Below are 20,657 nucleotides of genomic sequence, written 5' to 3'. Positions count from 1 at the left end.
GCTCTCTCGCGCTCTCTCGCGCTCTCTCGTGCTCTCTCTCGCTCTCTCTCTCTCTCTCTCTCTCTCTCTCTCTCTCTCTCTTTCCTCCTCTCCTGAGATCACCTCCTTGAAACCTAACAGGCATAATTTAAACTACATTTAACATGCAGCCACTTATTTGAACGCAGTTTGTTGCGTTATTCAAACTGGCTTCAGAACCCTTTAATTATTCTCTTTCTCACCCCTGCAGAACTGATAATTGGTGGTATTTATCTAAACAATACCACTTTGTGACTCTGGGTGAATGTCTGAATTATGTATGAGGGCAAATGCAAAGCAATTGTTGTCAGTGAGGTTTACCATTACGCAGGGATAGATCGCTGGAAGAAAGCTTTCCAACGCCTTCCTTTCCCTTCTCATCAAGCACGTTTGTAGGGAGGGAAAGTGGGAACAGGGTTAGATGTCTCTGCCTTGCCACTTGCCAGTGAATTCCTCCGGGCTGGTTTTGGCTGTGGTTTGTCCTGAACTAGCAGGAAGACATTTTGTACTCAAATGTGTCATTTAAATAGTTTGTGTTCAGATCTGTTTTGTGCTGTGTGTCTGTTTTAAGCTTTAGGTATGAATGTAGGATGGATGAATCATTAATTGGGTTATTTGTGTGATGAACCGTTGATGGTTTTGAAATGGGATTTAACGCATAGTGATTTGATTGAAGTGGAATGGCAGGTAGACAGTAGTCACAGCCTGAATCTAAATGAAAGGACATGAGTTACTGCGCTAGGGCCGATACTGTTTTGCTTCCTGTCAAAGGCTGTTCAAGTCTACAAGAACGTACTGCCATTGTTTAATTACAAGTAACTAACCTCAACCCCTCTTCACCTCTCTCCTCTCCAGGCACGGCGGCACGGCCCTTCAGCCCCTTCTGGTTCTCTGTGGAGCCGTGGGACACTCTGGCCGTGAGAGGCGCCCCAACACTGCTCAACTGCTCAGCGCACAGTGGGGACCCTGCCTCGGAGCCCACCACGCCCCAGGCTCGTGTGGAGTGGAAGAAGGATGGAACCTTCCTGAGCCTGGCACCGGACGACGGGCGGCGGCGTGTTCTGCCTGACGGCTCGCTGCTCATCTCTAGCGTGGTGCACTCCAAGCACAACAAGCCCGACGAGGGCACGTACCAGTGTGTGGCCACCATCGACAGCCTGGGAACCATCTCCAGCCGCACCGCCCGCCTCACCGTGGCAGGTAGGACCCAAACAAATCACATTTTATTTGCCACAAGCGTCGAATACAACAGGTGTACACCTTACAGTGAAATGCTTACTTACAAGCCCTTAACCAACAATGCAGTTGGGATGATAAGGGAGGGAATGGGAGGGAGGATGGAGTGATGAGGGAGGGGTTGGGAGGGAGGATGGGGTGATGAGGGAGGAGATTAAACGTTTTAATAAACGTTTAATCAATCTCTGTGTTCAACAAATTTACCAACTTTTTAGTTTTGTCCTCACTCATCTTTTTTCGTTAAACTTTTTCACCCCGGACGTTTATCCCGAGACAGAAGAGTCATTTTCCTGTGCGTTTTAGCTGCCAACTTTAAGTTATTTTCCTTTTTTCCATCGCAACTTTTTTCCCTTATTCAACTTTTTCACTCCGGACGCTTTATCTGGACATGATTCGTCAACATCTTCAACATCTTCAACAGCCGAAGCTAAGTAGTAACATTAACATGATGTCTTCTAATTGCAGTCGCTGTACTCATAATATACAGGAGAATTCTCGCCTTACGGCGAGAATAGCTGTGCTACAAGCCCAGCTTCAGACGCAATCGTTAGGCAAGGGCAATATCAGTGTAGGAAAGGAAGAAACAGCGTCTGTGCCACCAGTAAGTACAGACAGTAACGTTAGTATAAATCCCCCCGCACAGTCCCCGCAGCCGGACAACTTTCTCATGGCTTCTGGAGGGAAATACTGCTGGAATGCTCAACCGGTGTCGCTCATTCAGCCGACAGAAACCTTCAACCGGTTTTCCCCATTATGTAGCGAGTCGGAGTCTGAGTCTGAGTCTTCTCTAGTCTCTACTCCTCCCGTTACGGGGTCTGAGACTCCGAAGGCTCCCACCATTAGCTCTGACAAATTGAAAACCCTAGTCATTGGCGACTCCATTACCCGCAGTATTAGACTTAAAACGAATCACCCAGCGATCATACACTGTTTACCAGGGGGCAGGGCTACCGACGTTAAGGCTAATCTAAAGATGGTGCTGGCTAAAGCTAAAACTGGCGAGTGTAGAGAGTATAGAGATATTGTTATCCACGTCGGCACCAACGATGTTAGGATGAAACAGTCAGAGGTCACCAAGTGCAACATAGCTTCAGCGTGTAAATCAGCTAGAAAGATGTGTCGGCATCGAGTAATTGTCTCTGGCCCCCTCCCAGTTAGGGGAAGTGACGAGCTCTACAGCAGAGTCTCAGCACTTAATCGCTGGTTGAAAACTGTTTTCTGCCCCTCCCAAAAGATAACATTTGTGGATAATTGGCCCTCTTTCTGGGACTCACCCACAAACAGGATCAAGCCTGACCTGCTGAGGAGTGACGGACTCCATCCTAGCTGGAGGGGTGCTCTCCTCTTATCTACCAACATAGATAGGGCTCTAACTCCTCTAGCCCCACAGTGAAATAGGGTGCAGGCCAGGCAGCAGGCTGTTAGCCAACCTGCCAGCTTAGTGGAGTCTGCCAATAGCACAGTCAGTGTAGTCAGCTCAGCCATACCCATTGAGACTGTGTCTGTGCCTCGACCTAGGTTGGGCAAAACTAAACATGGCGGTGTTCACCCTAGCAATCTTATTAGGATAAAGACCTCCTCCATTCCTGCCATTATTGAAAGAGATTGTGATACCTCACATCTCAAAATAGGGTTACTTAATGTTAGATCCCTCACTTCAAAGGCAGTCATAGTCAATGAACTAATCACTGATCATAATCTTGATGTGATTGGCCTGACTGAAACATGGCTTAAGCCTGATGAATTTGCTGTGTTAAATGAGGCCTCACCTCCTGGTTACACTAGTGACCATATTCCCCGTGCAACCCGCAAAGGCGGAGGTGTTGCTAACATTTACGATAGCAAATTTCAATTTACAAAAAAAAAAATGGCGTTTTCATCTTTTGAGCTTCTAGTCATGAAATCTATGCAGCCTACTCAATCACTTTTTATAGCTACTGTTTACAGGCCTCCTGGGCCATATACAGCGTTCCTCTCTGAGTTTCCTGAATTCCTATCAGACCTTGTAGTCATAGCAGATCATATTCTAATTTTTGGTGATTTTAATATTCACATGGAGAAGTCCACAGACCCACTCCAAAAGTCTTTCGGAGCCATTATCGACTCAGTGGGTTTTGTCCAACATGTCTCTGGACCTACTCACTGCCACAGTCATACTCTGGACCTAGTTTTGTCCCATGGAATAAATGTTGTAGATCTTAATGTTTTTCCACAAAATCCTGGACTATCGGACCACCATTTTATTACGTTTGCAATCGCAACAAATAATCTGCTCAGACCCCAACCAAGGAGCATCAAAAGTCGTGCTATAAATTCTCAGACAACACAAAAATTCATTGATGCCCTTCCAGACTCCTTCTGCCTACCCAAGGACGTCAGAGGACAAAAATCAGTTAACCACTTAACTGAGGAACTCAATTTAACCTTGCGCAATACCCTAGATGCAGTTGCACCCCTAAAAACGAAAAACATTTGTCATAAGAAACTAGCTCCCTGGTATACAGAAAATACCCGAGCTTTGAAGCAAGCTTCCAGGAAATTGGAACGGAAATGGCGCCACACCAAACTGGAAGTCTTCCGACTAGCTTGGAAAGACAGTACCGTGCAGTACCGAAGAGCCCTCACTGCTGCTCGATCATCCTACTTTTCCAACTTAATCGAGGAAAATAAGAACAATCCAAAATTTCTTTTTGATACTGTTGCAAAGCTAACTAAAAAGCAGCATTCCCCAAGAGAGGATGGCTTTCACTTCAGCAGTGATAAATTCATGAACTTCTTTGAGGAAAAGATCATGACCATTAGAAAGCAAATTACGGACTCCTCTTTGAATCTGCGTATTCCTCCAGGGCTTAGCTGTCCTGGATCTGCACAGCTCTGCGAGGGCCTGGGATCGGGAGAGACACTTAAGTGTTTTAGTACTATATCTCTTGACACAATGATGAAAATAATCATGGCCTCTAAACCTTCAAGCTGCATACTGGATCCTATTCCTACTAAACTGCTGAAGGAGCTGCTTCCTGTGCTTGGCCCTCCTATGTTGAACATAATAAACAGCTCTCTATCCACCGGATGTGTACCAAACTCACTAAAAGTGGCAGTGATAAAGCCTCTCTTGAAAAAGCCAAACCTTGACCCGGAAAATATAAAAAACTATCGGCCTATATCGAATCTTCCATTCCTCTCAAAAATTTTAGAAAAAGCTGTTGCGCAGCAACTCACTGCCTTTCTGAAGACAAACAATGTATACGAAATGCTTCAGTCTGGTTTTAGACCCCATCATAGCACTGAGACTGCACTTGTGAAGGTGGTAAATGACCTTTTAATGGCGTCAGACCGAGGCTCTGCATCTGTCCTCGTGCTACTAGACCTTAGTGCTGCCTTTGACACCATCGATCACCACATTCTTTTGGAGAGACTGGAAACCCAAATTGGTCTACACGGACAAGTTCTGGCCTGGTTTAGATCCTACCTGTCGGAAAGATATCAGTTTGTCTCTGTGAATGGTCTGTCCTCCGACAAATCAACTGTACATTTCGGTGTTCCTCAAGGTTCCGTTTTAGGACCACTATTGTTTTCACTATATATTTTACCTCTTGGGGATGTTATTCGAAAACATAATGTTAACTTTCACTGCTATGCGGATGACACACAGCTGTACATTTCAATGAAGCATGGTGAAGCCCCAAAATTGCCCTCGCTAGAAGCCTGTGTTTCAGACATAAGGAAGTGGATGGCTGAAAACTTTTTACTTTTAAACTCGGACAAAACAGAGATGCTTGTTCTAGGTCCCAAGAAACAAAGAGATCTTCTGTTAAATCTGACAATTCATCTTGATGGTTGTAAAGTCGTCTCAAATAAAACTGTGAAGGACCTAGGCGTTACTCTTGACCCTGATCTCTCTTTTGACGAACATATCAAGACTGTTTCAAGGACAGCTTTTTTCCATCTACGTAACATTGCAAAAATCAGAAATTTTCTGTCCAAAAATGATGCAGAAAAATTAATCCATGCATTTGTTACTTCTAGGTTAGACTACTGCAATGCTCTATTTTCCGGCTACCCGGATAAAGCACTAAATAAACTTCAGTTAGTGCTAAATACGGCTGCTAGAATCCTGACTAGAACCAAGAAATTTGATCATATTACTCCAGTGCTAGCTTCCCTACACTGGCTTCCTGTTAAGGCAAGGGCTGATTTCAAGGTTTTACTGTTAACCTATAAAGCGTTACATGGGCTTGCTCCTACCTATCTTTCCGAGTTGGTCCTGCCGTACATACCAATACGTACGCTACGGTCACAAGACGCAGGCCTCCTAATTGTCCCTAGAATTTCTAAGCAAACAGCGGGAGGCAGGGCTTTCTCCTATAGATCTCCATTTTTATGGAACAGTCTGCCTACCCATGTGAGAGACGCAGACTCAGTCTCAACCTTTAAGTCTTTACTGAAGACTTATCTCTTCAGTAGGTCATATGATTGAGTGTAGTCTGGCCCAGGAGTGTGAAGGTGAACGGAAAGGCTGGAGCAACGAACAGCCCTTGCTGTCTCTGCCGGGCCGGTTCCCCTCTCCACTGGGGTTCTCTGCCTCTAACCCTGTTGCAGGGGCTGAGTCACTGGCTTGCTGGTGCTCTTTCATGCCGTCCCTGGGAGGGGTGCGTCACTTGAGTGGGTTGAGTTACTGACGTGATCTTCCTGTCTGGGTTGGCGCCCCCCCCCTTGGTTTGTGCTGTGGTGGAGACCTCTGTGGGCTATACTCGGCCTTGTCTCAGGATTGTAAGTTGGTGGTTGGGGATATCCCTCTAGTGGTGCGGGGGCTGTGCTTTGGCGGAGTGGGTGGGGTTATATCCTTCCTGTTTGGCCCTGTCCGGGGGTTTCTTCGGATGGGGCCACAGTGTCTCCGGACCGCTCCTGTCTCAGCCTCCAGTATTTATGCTGCAGTAGTTTATGTGTCGGGGGGCTGGGGTTAGTTGGTTATACCTGGAGTACTTCTCCTGTCTTATCCAGTGTCCTGTGTGAATTTAAGTATGCTCTCTCTAATTCTCTCGTTCTCTCTTTCTCTCCGAGAACCTGAGCCCTAGGACCATACGTCAGGACTACCGGGCATGATGACACCTTGCTGTCCCCAGTCCGCCTGGCCTTGCTGCTATTCCAGTTTCAACTGTTCTGCCTGCGGCTACGAAACCCCTACCTGTCCCAGACCTGCTGTTTTCAACTCTTAATGATCGGCTATGAAAAGCCAACTGAGAGACCTGAGCCCTAGGACCATACGTCGGGACTACCGGCCGTGGTGACTCCTTGCTGTCCCCAGTCCGCCTGGCCTTGCTGCTATTCCAGTTTAAACTGTTCTGCCTGCGGTTATGGAACCCCTACCTGTCCCAGACCTGCTGTTTTCAAACTCTTAATGATCGGCTATGAAAAGCCAACTGAGATTTATTCCTGATTATTATTTGACCATGCTTGTCACTTATGAACATTTTTGAACATCTTGGCATGGTTCTGTTATAATCTCCACCCGGCACAGCCAGAAGAGGACTGGCCACCCCTCATAGCCTGGTTCCTCTCTAGGTTTCTTCCTAGGTTTTCGCCTTTCTAGGGAGTTTTTCCTAGCCACCGTGCTTCTACACCTGCATTACTAGCTGTTTGGGGTTTTAGGCTGGGTTTCTGTACAGCACTTCGAGATATTAGCTGATGTAAGAAGGGCTATATAAAATAAAATTGATTGATTGATTGATTGATTGAGATGGGGGGGTTTGGAGGGAGGATGGGGTGATGAGGGAGGGAATGGGGGTTGGGAGGGAGGATGAGGGAGGGGATGGGATGGGAGGGAGGATGAGGGAGGGGATGGGGGGTTGGGAGGGAGGATGAGGGAGGGGATGGGGGTTGGGAGGGAGGATGGGGGGATGGGGGGTTGGGAGGGAGGATGGGGGGATGAGGGAGGGGTTGGGAGGGAGGATGGGGTGATGAGGGAGGGGTTGGGAGGGAGGATGGGGTGATGAGGGAGGGGTTGGGAGGGAGGATGGGGTGATGAGGGAGGGGTTGGGAGGAAGGATGGGGTGATGGGGGTTGGGAGGGAAGATGGGGTGATGAGGGAGGGAATGGGGGTTGGGAGGGAGGATGGGATGATGAGAGGGAGGATGGGGGTTGGGAAGGAGGATGGGGTGATGAGGGAGGGGATGGAGGGAGGAGGGAGGGGATGGGGGTTGGGAGGGAGGAGGGAGGGGATGGGTGGGTTGGGAGGGAGGGAGGATGGGGTGATGTAGGAGGGAGGTAAAGAAGGGAGACAGTAGGAAGGGGAGCAATAAAGGATGTATGCAATGAGAAAGAGATTGAAGAGGAAATACCTGAAGAGGAAGAAAGAAAAGAGGTGAATAAAAGAAGAAAGCAGGGGGGACTGACGTGCAGGGGGGACTGACGCGCAGTGTAAATTAAAGTGTGCACTAATTGACCCAGCCTGATCACAACTACAGTCAAGGCCACATTACCTGTCCTAAGAACACAGCATACACTGAGAAAAGGCCTCCTCTGTTGTGTACCTCTGTCCTTCAATACCAACTGTGGTATATTTTCAATATATGTTGCTGCACTGTCAAAAACATGAGGGGGGTCTGGTTGTGAGGTCGCTGAGGGCTCTGTGAGCCACAGGGCTGTACAATGTGACCTTGTTTCATTTCAGTGAGAGAGCCGAGCAGAGCAGCGGGGATTATTAGGTGTTTGAGCTGGGTCTTGCCCCGAAATTCAATTTGCAGGCGGAGGAGCGCAAGAATGCAATTATGTTCTCCCTCAGCCCTGTTATGATGGAGAGGAAGGTGTGGACGACTGGAGAGGGCCTTCGTCTTAGACGCCGCGAGAGTTGCCTTCTCAGGTGTGGGTGTGTGAAGTCACACTCACGGTGTATCTCTGACTGCATGTGTTATCATAACCTTTGGAGCTAATGAGCTCGTCTTGTCAGTCGAGCGTTGAAGAGAGCGGATGACCAATTGCCCGTAGAAAAATGGATGTGCTACAGCAGTGGTTCCCAACCAGGGGTACGAGGTACTTGGCTTATCCGCAGGGGGTACTTGGCTTATCCGCAGGGGGTACTTGAGAAGACTCATGAGACCATAGGCTTGCTGGTAAAATGCACGAGGGGTTACTTCTGGGGTACTCCGGGCAGAGCTAAATTCAGTTGGTGGTACAGTAACCAAAAAAGGTTGTGAACCACTGTACTACATTACCCATAATTCCATGTAGAACATTTCCTGTTTCATCACAGTAAAGACTGTTCTACCTAATGTCTGTTTTCTTCACCAGTACAGACCAGTTGGTCAAAGGTTGCTTTCTAATCTATGCTGCTGAAAAGAGGCTACCTGAAAGCATTCATTCCTTGATGTTTTTAGCCTATAGAATTATCTGCTGTGATCCAATGACACAAGGCATGATATGTCATTGTCCTTAGATTCTCCCCTGCAGGCGTTTCAATGTTTACACAGTGAAGCGATGGGACATAGAACACACGATGGCGTCAGACGACTTGACATTGTTTTGCGACCCGCAGAATGTGTGTGTGTGTCCTCGGCTATCCCCCGCCCCCACCCCACTCGATCACATGGACTGACCCGACACTATCATCATGGGAAATCTCCTGACCTTTCAGGTCACACTGCCGCATCAACATAATCAACCTCAAGAGAAGAAAAGCTTAATTGGCTGTGTGTGAGAGCGAGGTGGTGGGTGTCAGAGGGTGTGTGTCAGTTTGAATCTGTGTGTGTGAGAGTGCATATTTGTGTGTGTGTGTGTGTGCGCGCGCACGCATATCTGCGTGTGTGTGTGTGTGTGTGCATGCCTGTGATTGTGTGTCTGGTCTCATGGTATCTAGTGGAGTCAGACTCTGTACAGCCTGTACAATCTGTGTCAGTGTGGTCCATCCCTGTTTCATGTAGAGAGCAGCACTCTGAGGGAAAGGGCCTAGGATCAGGTCCTGCTATAAAATGATACAGCCGCCGAGTCAATGAGATCCACCCGGGTCAACTATTATGGGATGCAGGATTTAAATCCATTTTGCAGAGGTATAGAGCTGGGCTATGTGCCATATACACTCACACAATATGCTCCGACACATACATACACACACATACGGTGCCCTCTGTGATTATTGGGACAGATTTAAGCATTTTTTTCTTCTTTTGGCTCTATACTCAGTTTGGATTCGAAATCAAACAATGACTTTGAAATTCAAGTATAGACTGTCAGCTTTAATTTGAGGGTATTTTCATCCATGTCGGGTGAACTGTTTAGAAATTACAGCACTTTTTGTACATAGTCCCCCCCATTTTAGGGGACTAAAAGTATTGGGACATTCACTTATGTGTATTCAAGTAGTAAAAAGTGAAGTATTTGGTCCCATATTCATAGCACGCAATGGCTATATCAGGACTCCACACATTTGTTGGCTCATTTGCTGTTTGTTTTGGTTGTGTTTCAGGTTATTTTGTGCCCAGTAGAAATTGTCATTTTGGAGTCACTTTTATTGTAAATAAGAATATAATATGTTTCTAAACACTTCTACATTAATGTGGATACTACCATGATTACGGATAACCCTGAATGAATCGTGATTAATGATGAGTGAGAAAGTTACAGCAGCACAAATATCATACCCCCAAGAAATGCTAACCTCTCACCATTACAATAACAGGGGAGGTTAGTGTTACGAGAATTTCTATCTCTAATTCAACCTAAGCTTGAATCATTACCAGAGGTTGTAAGGCTCTGGTTTTAATCATAAATGATTCAAGGTCCACAACCCACAAGGATTATCTGTATCTTTATTCATGGAGAGCTCTCGCGCCCAAAACACATACACACTGTTTTATACTCCTTCCACACAAAGGCACTTTTGCTCCGCCCACCTTTAGGAGGCTTTCTTAAACAGGTTCCACCTTTCTCCTTATCCTGGAATGTTTAGTCCCGCCCCCCTCTGTTAGTGGGTTAGTTGACACTACATTCTAATTCTAACACTGTTTAACATTTTATACTGTATTTGGGGTGAAATCCTTTAGTCATTATTCTTAAAATACAAATTAATCTAACAGTTAGCATTGTTAGGGGGGTATGATATCTGTGCGTCTATAACGTTCTCACTCATCATTATTCACGATTCATTCAGGATTATCCGTAATCGTGGTAGCATCCACATGCAGGCGCGCACACACACACACCGCCAACGTCGCCCAATGATCTGTCTCCAGCTGGCTGTCAGGTTGGCAATAAAAAGGTTAATTGCGACGTGGTGGGAGCAAGCCATTACAGTGGAGAATGGCCTGGAAATGGGGCCGTGGGTGCGACCTCTGAGATGTAACGGCGATAGCGGGCGCCGCACGCTGACAAATGCATGGGGTAATATCAGTGATTGATGGGAGGAAGACGTGACGTACCCCTGATCCCTCTGTAGAGAAGTCTTGGCTTCAATACCCCACCCAACCCCCTCTTCCATATATCTCTCTCTCTGTCTCTGCTCAGCCTTTATCTTGTACCTCACCTCTCTTCTTACCTTCATTTCGCCTGTTTCTTTCTGTCCTCTCCGATATGACGGTATTTGACAGTATTTTATGTTTTTGAATAATAAAAGTTCAAGATTTGCTTTGAGTAGTGAGTGACCCTAGGGTGGCAACACATACAATCTATGTGATTTCAATGGGTCTTTCTCCATTCTGATTGTTTTATACGGTTCAATTCAACCAACAATAATAGTTTTCAGCATTTTCATCAATTTCTGCAATTCCTGCACTCATTTGACATAATTTCTACACTGCCACGTAGGGCTGCATGATGTGGGCAGACAATGTAAGCCTTATTTTTAACCAAATGTTGCAATTGCGATTTGACTTGCAATTTAGAGCAAAACACTTGGGTGAACTGTTGGAATCATGGAAATAGAATGATTATTCTAATTCTATAGTTAGAATATAATAGTGGGCACTTTGAATACAGTGTTTGACGTGACAACGAATGAAAATCCCAGGGAGGAGTTATTGTGACAGGGTAGGAACCAAAGTGTTAAGTGTTTCCAAGGGGACCTCATAATCTTTGGCTACATTGAATGTTTTCTCTTAGCTACTTCATGTAGCGAACATATTCTTGCTTCGCGTATTCCTCTTTGATTTAGAAGATACTGTTGCACAAACAACATGCTGATTTAGGTCTAAAACATCACTGGTATTATCAGGCTGTATAGCTAATTACGTTTGCTCTGACTCAGTGCATTTATTAGCTAGCTAGCAATTAGCATTAGCGGCTAACAATATTTAGGCCCAACTTGCTAAGAAAAGACAAACTAGCTGTTTGCAGATGTAAGAAACACAAACTAATAGTGTAATTATAGAATGCTAGTGGATTTATATTAAGAAGCAAAGTGAAAACAGCATTGTTGTCATCAACATTGTTGCATGTGCTGCATTGACCATGCAGACTGAATGCAGTGTCTCGTGGTCGAGGAACAACAAATGCGCTCCCTGAGTGACGGGGTGGTGCTAGGTCTGTGTGGAAAGCGTAATGGAAAGAGATTATTCAAGTAGCGAAGTAAACTATAAAAATGGACGTTACACACGGCGTATCACATTTAACAAACCAAAAGTTCAAATAACGTTATAGAAGGTAAAGTAAAAACCCAAACCGGTCCTTGCATCAATACCGGTATATCGTATAATATTGATACCGCCCAGCCCTACTCTAGTTTCACTCAACCTTTCTCCTCTCCTCTCCTCTCCTCTCCTCTCCTCTCCTCTCCTCTCCTCTCCTCTCCTCTCCTCTCCTCTCCTCTCCTCTCCTCTCCTCTCCTCTCCTCTCCTCTCCTCTCTCCATCCTTTCAATCTGCTTCACTCAATCCCTCCCTTTCTCTTCCTTTCACGGTCAAGCTAAAGGATCCATTCTTGTAATGATAGCCCCCTTTTCTCTTTGTTCATCCTCTCACCATTCTAGCTCTCGTCATCATTCCCGTCCCTCTCCTCCACCATCCTCCTTTTATGTTTTCCCATTCCCCCTGTTCTCCCCTCTCTCCCTCTCTCTATCTCTCTCTTTCTCTCTGTGTGTGAGGCGATAGAAGTCCTAGCCACTCACACACACACACAAAGAAGAGGGGGGTGGATTATAGCTTCCCTTGGCTAGGCAGTGTCATATGTATTCAGCCTGCAAGAGAGGGGGAGACAGAGGGGAAGGATAGAGGGAGGGGATAGGAGAGAGGGAGAAAGAGAGGGAGACTGAGGGCAGAGTGCGAGACTCCAGTAATGAGAATCCCGTCTCACCCTGCACATCCTCCCTTCTCCCCGCCACAACGCTAGACTCTCTTTGAACTCACCCCCCCTTGAGACGTCTTGAGGTGAGCCGCTCAGCCGCACCCCACCACAGCACGACGGGGGCACCCCGAAAGGAGACCTCATTTCCATCTCTCAATCTTTCTAGCTCTGTCTGTTTCTGACCCCTGCTTGGTCGTCCCAGACGATTGAACAATCACTCTTAGTTACTGTCACTCCTCGACCATGAGACTACAGAGGGACAGTCGGAGCCACGTGTCATCCTCCCTGCCTTAGAGATGGTGCCCGCCCCCTACAGGAGTAGAAGCTGGAAGGTATAAAAACACTCCTGTCATCTCTGTCATGTCATATTTATTACACATTTAGTGAGCGCGCAGACTTTATTAGATTTAAGGGTGTCTTATGCAGGTTCTTTGCCCCGTGAGATTCTTGAATCCCTTTTTTATGTATTTTTTAAAATTTTAATCTCATTTCTGTCCCTGGGAGGTGACACTTTCCAAAATGGTGGCCAACCGAGGTAATGCGTCTATTGCTGGAAGCTTCTTTTAGTGTTCATGTAGCTAGTTAGGACAGAGAAAATTATGCGCACACACACACACACACCTCCCTCTCCTCTCATTCCAGTGACCCGTCACCTCGGAGGGGTCTGAGCTATTCCCTGAGCTCTCTCTGCCCACCTTCTCTACCGCGCTCTCTCATTTTGGGAGATGCACAGTGTAGCTCCTTCACACAGCCCCACAGTTCCACAGAGACTGCCCCCGAGTCGTTAGTATCTCTATATTTGTAAGCAGGTCACTAAGGATTCAGAATCTGAACCACCACTGAAATCTGACACTCCTCCTTAAAGATGCACTATGCAGAAATCGCTCCGCCATTTCCTGGGTGCAAAAATTCGAATAGTTCGCCTCATTTCAGTTTGTTACAAAACAAGCAGTCATTGTGTAGAGAATCATTGTACCATCTAAACCGCTGTGAAATATAGTTTCCGTAACCAAAAATATTGTATTTTCAGCTGTTTGAAGCTGGTGTACAAAACGGAAAGTAAAAGATGCAAAAATAAAACTTCAGAAAGGGAAGCAAAGAGAGAGCGCACATAGAACACATCTGCCGCTTCTTAGACTTGCTTTCTATGGGAATGAAAGATCTAACTCAAATTTGTATGTGAATTTGGTCGGGTCGCCCGAAAAGCTTTAGCGATTGCTGACATGCTGCCACTGATTGCTTGGACAGAGGCTGAGGTCATCGTAATGACAAATTGCTCCGACCTGGAAACTAGTTCAGGGTCACATCAACGTTATATTACACCGATTCTCCTCTGTCACTGAAGAGCACCAGAGTTAGTGTTGGATATGGATTCAGAGAGGGACGGGGGTAGAGCGATGGACGGGGGTAGAGCGATGGACGGGGGTAGAGCGATGGACGGGGGTAGAGCGAAGGACGGCGAGAGACTTGGAGACAGACAGACAGGGAAGAAAGAAGGGATGGGAGTGATTTTCAGGACTGGATTTATTCAGTATGGAGATGACAGCCTCTATTTTCTTTACATCCACTGACTGATTGGGTCCACTGGCCCTGTGGAGTGGCTGACTGAGGGAGAGCTGTATCTCTGCTCTCCAGGCACCAGGCACAATTACACTCTGTGTGTGTGTCTCTGTCTGTCTGTCTGTGTGTGTGTCTCTGTCTGTCTGTGCAAGCACATGCATGCGTGTCTGTGTTGGTGCATGCTCTGTATCTCTGTGTCTAGTAATGACAGGACATCAGGTGCCTTTAGTTCACCTACTCATCTGCACACATTATGCACTCTGTAATGCTAAGGCCTAACATGGGCATTGCAACCCTGCTAATGTGTTAATGCTAATTGAATGCATGTTTCATGAGAGATGCATGTGACCCATTCATTTAACATAGAGCTCCACTGCTCGGTCTTGTATGTGGATGTAGGTGGTAAGTGACATCTTACAGCAACTCCTGTTCTGTATTTAAGTGCAGGACTGTCTGTTATTATCACTGTTAAAATGGTGTATGTGGTCAGAGGGTAGGTTGCCACAGCAACCTAACAGGTGCCAACGACAGCTTTGCCTGCTGAACCTGCACTAGGGACTTAGGGGCAACCCTGAAACAAACAAACTGCTGGTTACAACAAGTGTGCCTATCAAATAGACACACTGGTGATCCTTCGCTACCAATGTTATTGTACTGAAAGGTTAAGATAGACAGCTTTAGATGCAGAAAGCATATATGCAAATAGGCCTGTCCAGTTTGTCAAATTGAAAACAGCCTACGCAAGATTATCAGCCAACACTGAGAAAGAGTCCATAACCATTTGAAGAGGGTGTCATCACCTGCGATTAAAATATCTGTTCTCTATTCAACTCCATTTGTTTGACAACACTTGTCTCTCTATTGATACAAGAAAATAACCCACAACCCTGAGCGTCTCATCATGAAACCAGCCCGCACAATTCGGGAGCCATTTTGATTTGCGATTGTTCTATACGTGAGTTAATTTTTCAATTTCAAAGTAATGAAACCGATAATCGACTAGCAGTGTATGTCGGCGGATGAAGATAAACTCTGTCTCTGCAGCCGAGGAGAAGCCGGAGACTGTGTTTGGGCTGCGTTTGCGCCTAATGATTTCCCATAACTCCCCTGACTCCTCTGTGTTTTCCCTCCCATTCGAAGTTCAGCGAGATCAGTAATGCATTCATTCCCTCTATGAGAAGCAGCAGCACATCAATGAAGACGTGTGTCTGACTCCAGGCCTTTGGAAACACTGAAGACATTTCTCTTCCCTTACCCCCTCGCTTTGATTGTGACATAAAGGTGGGAATTTGACATTCCCGATTTCCATGCTGACTGTTGACATGTTAATCGACACAGTTGGAGTTAGTTCGGTGTAGTGTTAAGAATAGTTTTACTCTCTGCCTTTGTTAAGGATGGATATCTTGCTTTGTCGTCGTTCATCACCATTCAGTGAAGCCACTGGTGCCTAAGTTTGTTAGTTAACACACTGGTGCCTAGTTTTCTTAATGAAAGGACAATGCAAGTACATTCTATTCCCATGAATCCATATTTGTATTTTTTAGCCCTTTTGTCTTAGAATGACTCCTGATCGGCTTTCAGAATTTCAACAACTTTTGACTCTGTCCAACCCGACGGTGTAACCAAAGTCTCCCGTACTTTTCCCACCCAGTGTTTCTTCAACACATTAAGATTGTTGGCCACGATGACAGTCTAATGATTTATCCCTTAATGTCTGCAGGAGACCTATGTGAACATGACGCACAAACAGCGACGCCTTTCTCTCTAAGTGTTTCCCGTCACTCATCCGTTGTTAGACAAACCGTCTCCCAGGATCCCTCTGAAGCTCCTGTCACTATGCCAGCTGAAGCTATGTGCCGAACCTCCAAAAAGCGGATTTTCAAAGAGACGAGCACAAACTCATTACTCACCCAACACCGCTCCAGTAGACCATGATAAAACCACGTTGAGCTTCGAGCTGTTTTGGTAGTCAGATTAGGTAGTTGAATAGGGAGAGGTGCTAAGGAAGGACCACATTCAGTGCATTCGGAAAAGTATTCAGACTCCTTGACTTATATTATAGCATTATTCTAAAATTGATTAAATAGTTTTATCCCCCTCATTAATCTACACACCATACCCAATAATGACAAAGCAAAAACTAGTTTTTGTGTGAAAATGTATAACAAATAAAAAACCGAAATATCACATTTTACATAAGTATTCAGACTCTTTACTCAGTACTTTGTTGAAGCACCTTTGGTAGTGATTACAGCCTCGAGTCTTCTTGGGTATAACGCTACAAGCTTGGCACACCTGTATTTGGGGAATTTCTCCCATTCTTCCTTGCAGATCCTCTCAAGCTCTGTCAGGTTGGATGGGGAGCATTGCTGCACAGCTATTTTCAGGTCTCTCCAGAGATGTTAGATCACGTTCAAGTCCGGGCTCTGGCTGGGCCACTCAAGGACATTCAGAGACTTGTCCCAAAGCCACTCCTGCGTTGTCTTGGCTGTGTGCTTAGGGTCGTTGTCCTGTTGGAAGGTGAACCTTTGCCCCAGTCTGAGGTCCTGTGCGCTCTGGAGCAGGTTTTCATCAAGGATCTCTCTGTACTTTGCTCCGTTCATCTTTCCCTAGATCCTGACTAGTCCCCCAGTCCCTGCCGCTGAAAAACATCCCCACAGCATGATGCTGCCACCACCATGCTTCACCGTAGGGATGGTGCCAGGTTTCCTCCAGACGTGACGCTTGGTATTCAGGCCAAAGAGTTCAGTCTTGGTTTCATCAGACCAGAGAATCTTGTTTCCCATGGTCTGAGAGTCCTTAAGGTGCCTTTTGGCAAACTCCAAGCGGGCTGTCATGTGCCTTTTACTGAGGAGTGGCTTCCGTCTGGCCACTGGTGGAGTGCTGCAGAATTGGTTGTCCTTCTGGAAGGTTCTCCCATCTCCACAGAGGAACTCTAGAGCTCTGTCAGAGTGACCATCGGGTTCTTGGTCACTTCCCTGACCAAGGCCCTTCTCCCCCGATTGCTCAGTTTGGCTGGGCGGCCAGCTCTAGGAAGAGACTTACCCAGTAAGACTTACTGCTGTAATCTCTGCCAAAGGCGCTTTTACAAAGTAATGACTCAGGGGTGTAAATACTTATGTAAATGAGATTACTGTATTTTATTTTAAATGAATTTGCTAACATTTCTAAAAACGTTTCACCTTGTCATTATGGGATATTGGGTGAGAAATCTATTTAATCCATTTTGAATTCAGGCTGTAAGTCAAGGGGTTTGAATATTTTCTGATGTCTTTGTAGGTGTAGCGTCCTATTAGCAGGATTAACTAGGTAAAGCTATGTGTAGGCTGGCAGCAAGGGGCTGAGTTAATCATCTACCTGAGGGAACGAAGACTGCGTCATTCACGGTCAGATACATAGTCAGAGAAACTGGGCAGTGGTCTGAAGTAGTTATTTTTGCTCACTCTCTTCATTCTCTCTCTGTTACTGCCATGTCGATTTGCATAAGACATTTTGACCGACTGCACTCCTGGGTGCTTTGTTTACATTCCCTCTCCTCATTGAGATTCAGATATATTTATCTTGAGAGAATGTGCAGTTAGTATCTGTATAGGTGCTATCTTTATCAGCATCATAAAAGCTGATTAGTATTTAAAAAAACATTAAATATGCATCCAAGCCGAACTGAAATCTTATCACAAACATGTTGCGTCGTTTTCACAGCTTTCCCTTTCCTTACAACTGGTCAAACTGATGTCATTTTGACATTTTGCACACAATCTTTTTTTTCTAATAATTTCTTTGCATTTTCTCTTTGGTCACCAAACGTCTTTGCTCCGCAAAAGAAGCAGAGATGACAGATACAACTGTACCGATGTCAACTAGATTGAAGCATTCATTCTATCATTTATGTCATTCTGGTGAGCAAGGGTTTATGACAGAAGAGAAGCTGCATGCATCTAATTATAGACAAGTTGACTAACAAATAGCCTACCAAAATGTTGGAAATTATAAGCAGAAACATATCTAAATGTCAAAAAATCATTTGGCTGTCTGACTGTAGCCTGCATTTTCTATATTAGTGGGTTTGGGTTGACTGCAGGCCTCAGATTTTCACTATCACATGTAGTCGGATGGTTGCGGATGGGTTATTAACAATTGCGTGCGGGTGAACAAACAGCTGACTAACAAACTAATGGGTATACCTAGGAGGTTACGGCTGTACCTGCCCCTCCATCCCCTCTCTAATGGGGATACCTAGGAGGTTACGGCTGTACCTGCCCCTCCATCCCCTCTCTAATGGGGATACCTAGGAGGTTATGGCTGTATCTACCCCTCCATCTCTGTATGGGTATACCTAGGTTACGGCGGTTTCTACCCCTCCATACCTTCTTTTATGGGTATACCTTGGAGGTTACGGCTGTATCTACCCCTCCATCCTCTCTCTAATGGGGATACCTAGGAGGTTACGGCTGTATCTACCCCTCCATCCTCTCTCTAATGGGGATACCTAGGAGGTTACGGCTGTATCTACCCCTCCATCCTCTCTCTAATGGGGATACCTAGGAGGTTACGGCTGTATCTGCCCCTCCATCCCCTCCCTGTGCCCCTTTGATCTCCCTACGGTCAACCTGCACACACGCGCCCACTTGAGGCGCCGCTGGGTTTTCATATCAAAACTGGCCCCTTTTTCAAAGCCAACTTGGGGCTTTTGAACTCTGAAAAGAGACTTCACTGGGTTTTTTTAAAAGCCTGCCTGGGCCCGAGGGAAATCGCTTCAAACACACCTATATTTTATCAGATGGGCAGACCAGAGAGAGGAGGGAAAGTTTGTTTTCCCCTTTTGATCAACACACTTGAACAGACAAGCTCAGAGTGTGAGGGGAGCTAGTGCTGGTTCTGACACCTGCTCTAAGTAACGTTTAAAATGTACCGACAGATTGAGGCGGAATGGCGGCGGACATTTACATCCACCTGCCTTTGTCCTTGTCTGGCTGCAATTTTGTGATGTCATGATTGGAAGATTAGACAGTCGTGTGTATTTTTTTTGTTACATTGTAGACTCCAGATAGAGAGACTTGTCTATGGACCGACAGAGCCCATTGAAGTGGTACATGAAAGTGTGGGTGTGTTTCTTCCTGTTAGATGTAGTGTTAGTGTGTCCCCATAGATGTGGCATTTCAGGGCCTGTGATGGTCTATCCATGTATTTTGGGAGGGGGGGGGGGGGGGGGGGCTCTTTCCAGCCGTGTAGCATTTCACACACTCGCATACAGGGCAGACAAGGTGTGGAGGGGCTGACAGGGTGGCTGACACCTCAATAAGCACTGCTCAGCTGAGCCTCCCCCTAGACCCACTCAATACACTGGCATCTCCCTCCAGCTGAATGCATTCCAATCCAAAACGAGTCTTCTCATGAAAACACGCCTTCCTTATTTCACTTTCCAGTTCCCCTCGATTCATGCCAGCTCCATTGATTTCTGCTTGTGGCAAGTCAAAGTCCGCCTGGACCGAGGGGCTGCTGCTGTGTTGTTTGTTTGCTAGCCTTTAGCCAGAAGCTCCTTTCTATTTGCATCGTTGCTTTTAGGGAAAGACGCTCGGTCTGGGCTCCTGTCTCTCTGTCACTCAGAACTAATAGAAAGAGGGAAGAGAAAGGAGAGACAGTCGTTGCCATGTAACAGGATTATTGTGTTTTCTTGAGCGGCAAGGGAATAAATAAAAGCACGGAATAAAACAAGCGTTGGACCTGTTTTCCATATGAAATACATCCTGTTAGAGATCTGTCAGAGCCTGCTCAGGCCTGCTACGACAGGGGCAATTCTCTTCATGTGCAGGGGCGTTACATTTCGGAAGAGAGCGAGACTGTATTTGGGTGAGAGAGGGATGCAGGAGAACTAAAGAAATACGGAGATACTGTGTGTGGAGAGAGGGAGTGCTTATGTGTGAGAAGGAGGGAGGGAGAAGTAGGGAGGGGGGAGGAGGAGAGGGGAGGGGGGAGAAGGGAGGGGGGAGAGGGAAGGGGAGAGAGAGGACAACTATTAAAGACTACCAGAACCCACTGGATTCTCCAATTACGTTGAATGAACTACAGAACAAAATACAAACCCTCCAACCCAAAAAGGCCTGTGGTGTTGAAGTTATCCTAAATTAAATGATAAAATATAGAGATCACATATTCCAATTGGATATACTTACTCTAAGGTCATCCTCAGCTCTTCCCCAATATTTGGAAACAAAGACTGATCACCCCAATTTACAAAATTGGAGACAAATATGACCCCAATAACTACATTTACATTTTAGTCATTTAGCAGACGCTCTTATCCAGAGCGACTTAGTTAGTGAGTGCATACCTTATTTTATTTTATTTTTCATACCCCCCATGGGAATCGAACCCACAACCCTGGCGTTGCAAATGCCATGCTCTACCAACTGAGCAGGGGCGGCCTGTTCAATAGGGCGATATGGGCGACGCACTGCCAAACGGGAAAAGGAAGGGATTTTTTTTCTAATCAATTATATCACGGCAACAGTAGTTATCAGTGTTGTAATCTATACGTCTGATCTGCCACAGTGCCACACTGCCACTAAATGTCGA

The 20,657-nt window shown here is 46.0% G+C and overlaps 1 protein-coding gene across 1 annotated transcript in view; it reads left to right on the top strand.

Annotated features, from left to right (window-relative positions):
- Positions 1-873: 873 nt before the first annotated feature.
- LOC311121761 (neogenin-like) overlaps positions 874-20,657 on the top strand; it is a gene marked incomplete at both ends in the record, with an annotated part of 47,734 nt that continues 27,950 nt past the window's right edge. Inside the window, one exon of the mRNA XM_084196215.1 lies at positions 874-1,218. Coding sequence (XP_084052341.1) covers positions 874-1,218 — 345 coding nt within the window. The remainder of the gene's footprint in view (positions 1,219-20,657) is intronic.

Source organism: Coregonus lavaretus, assembly GCF_964263955.1.
Source record: "Coregonus lavaretus genome assembly, contig: HAP1_SCAFFOLD_3738, whole genome shotgun sequence".
NCBI lineage: Eukaryota > Metazoa > Chordata > Actinopteri > Salmoniformes > Salmonidae > Coregonus > Coregonus lavaretus.
Note: the sequence above shows the minus strand (reverse complement) of the source record. Positions and strands in the feature narration are given on the sequence as shown.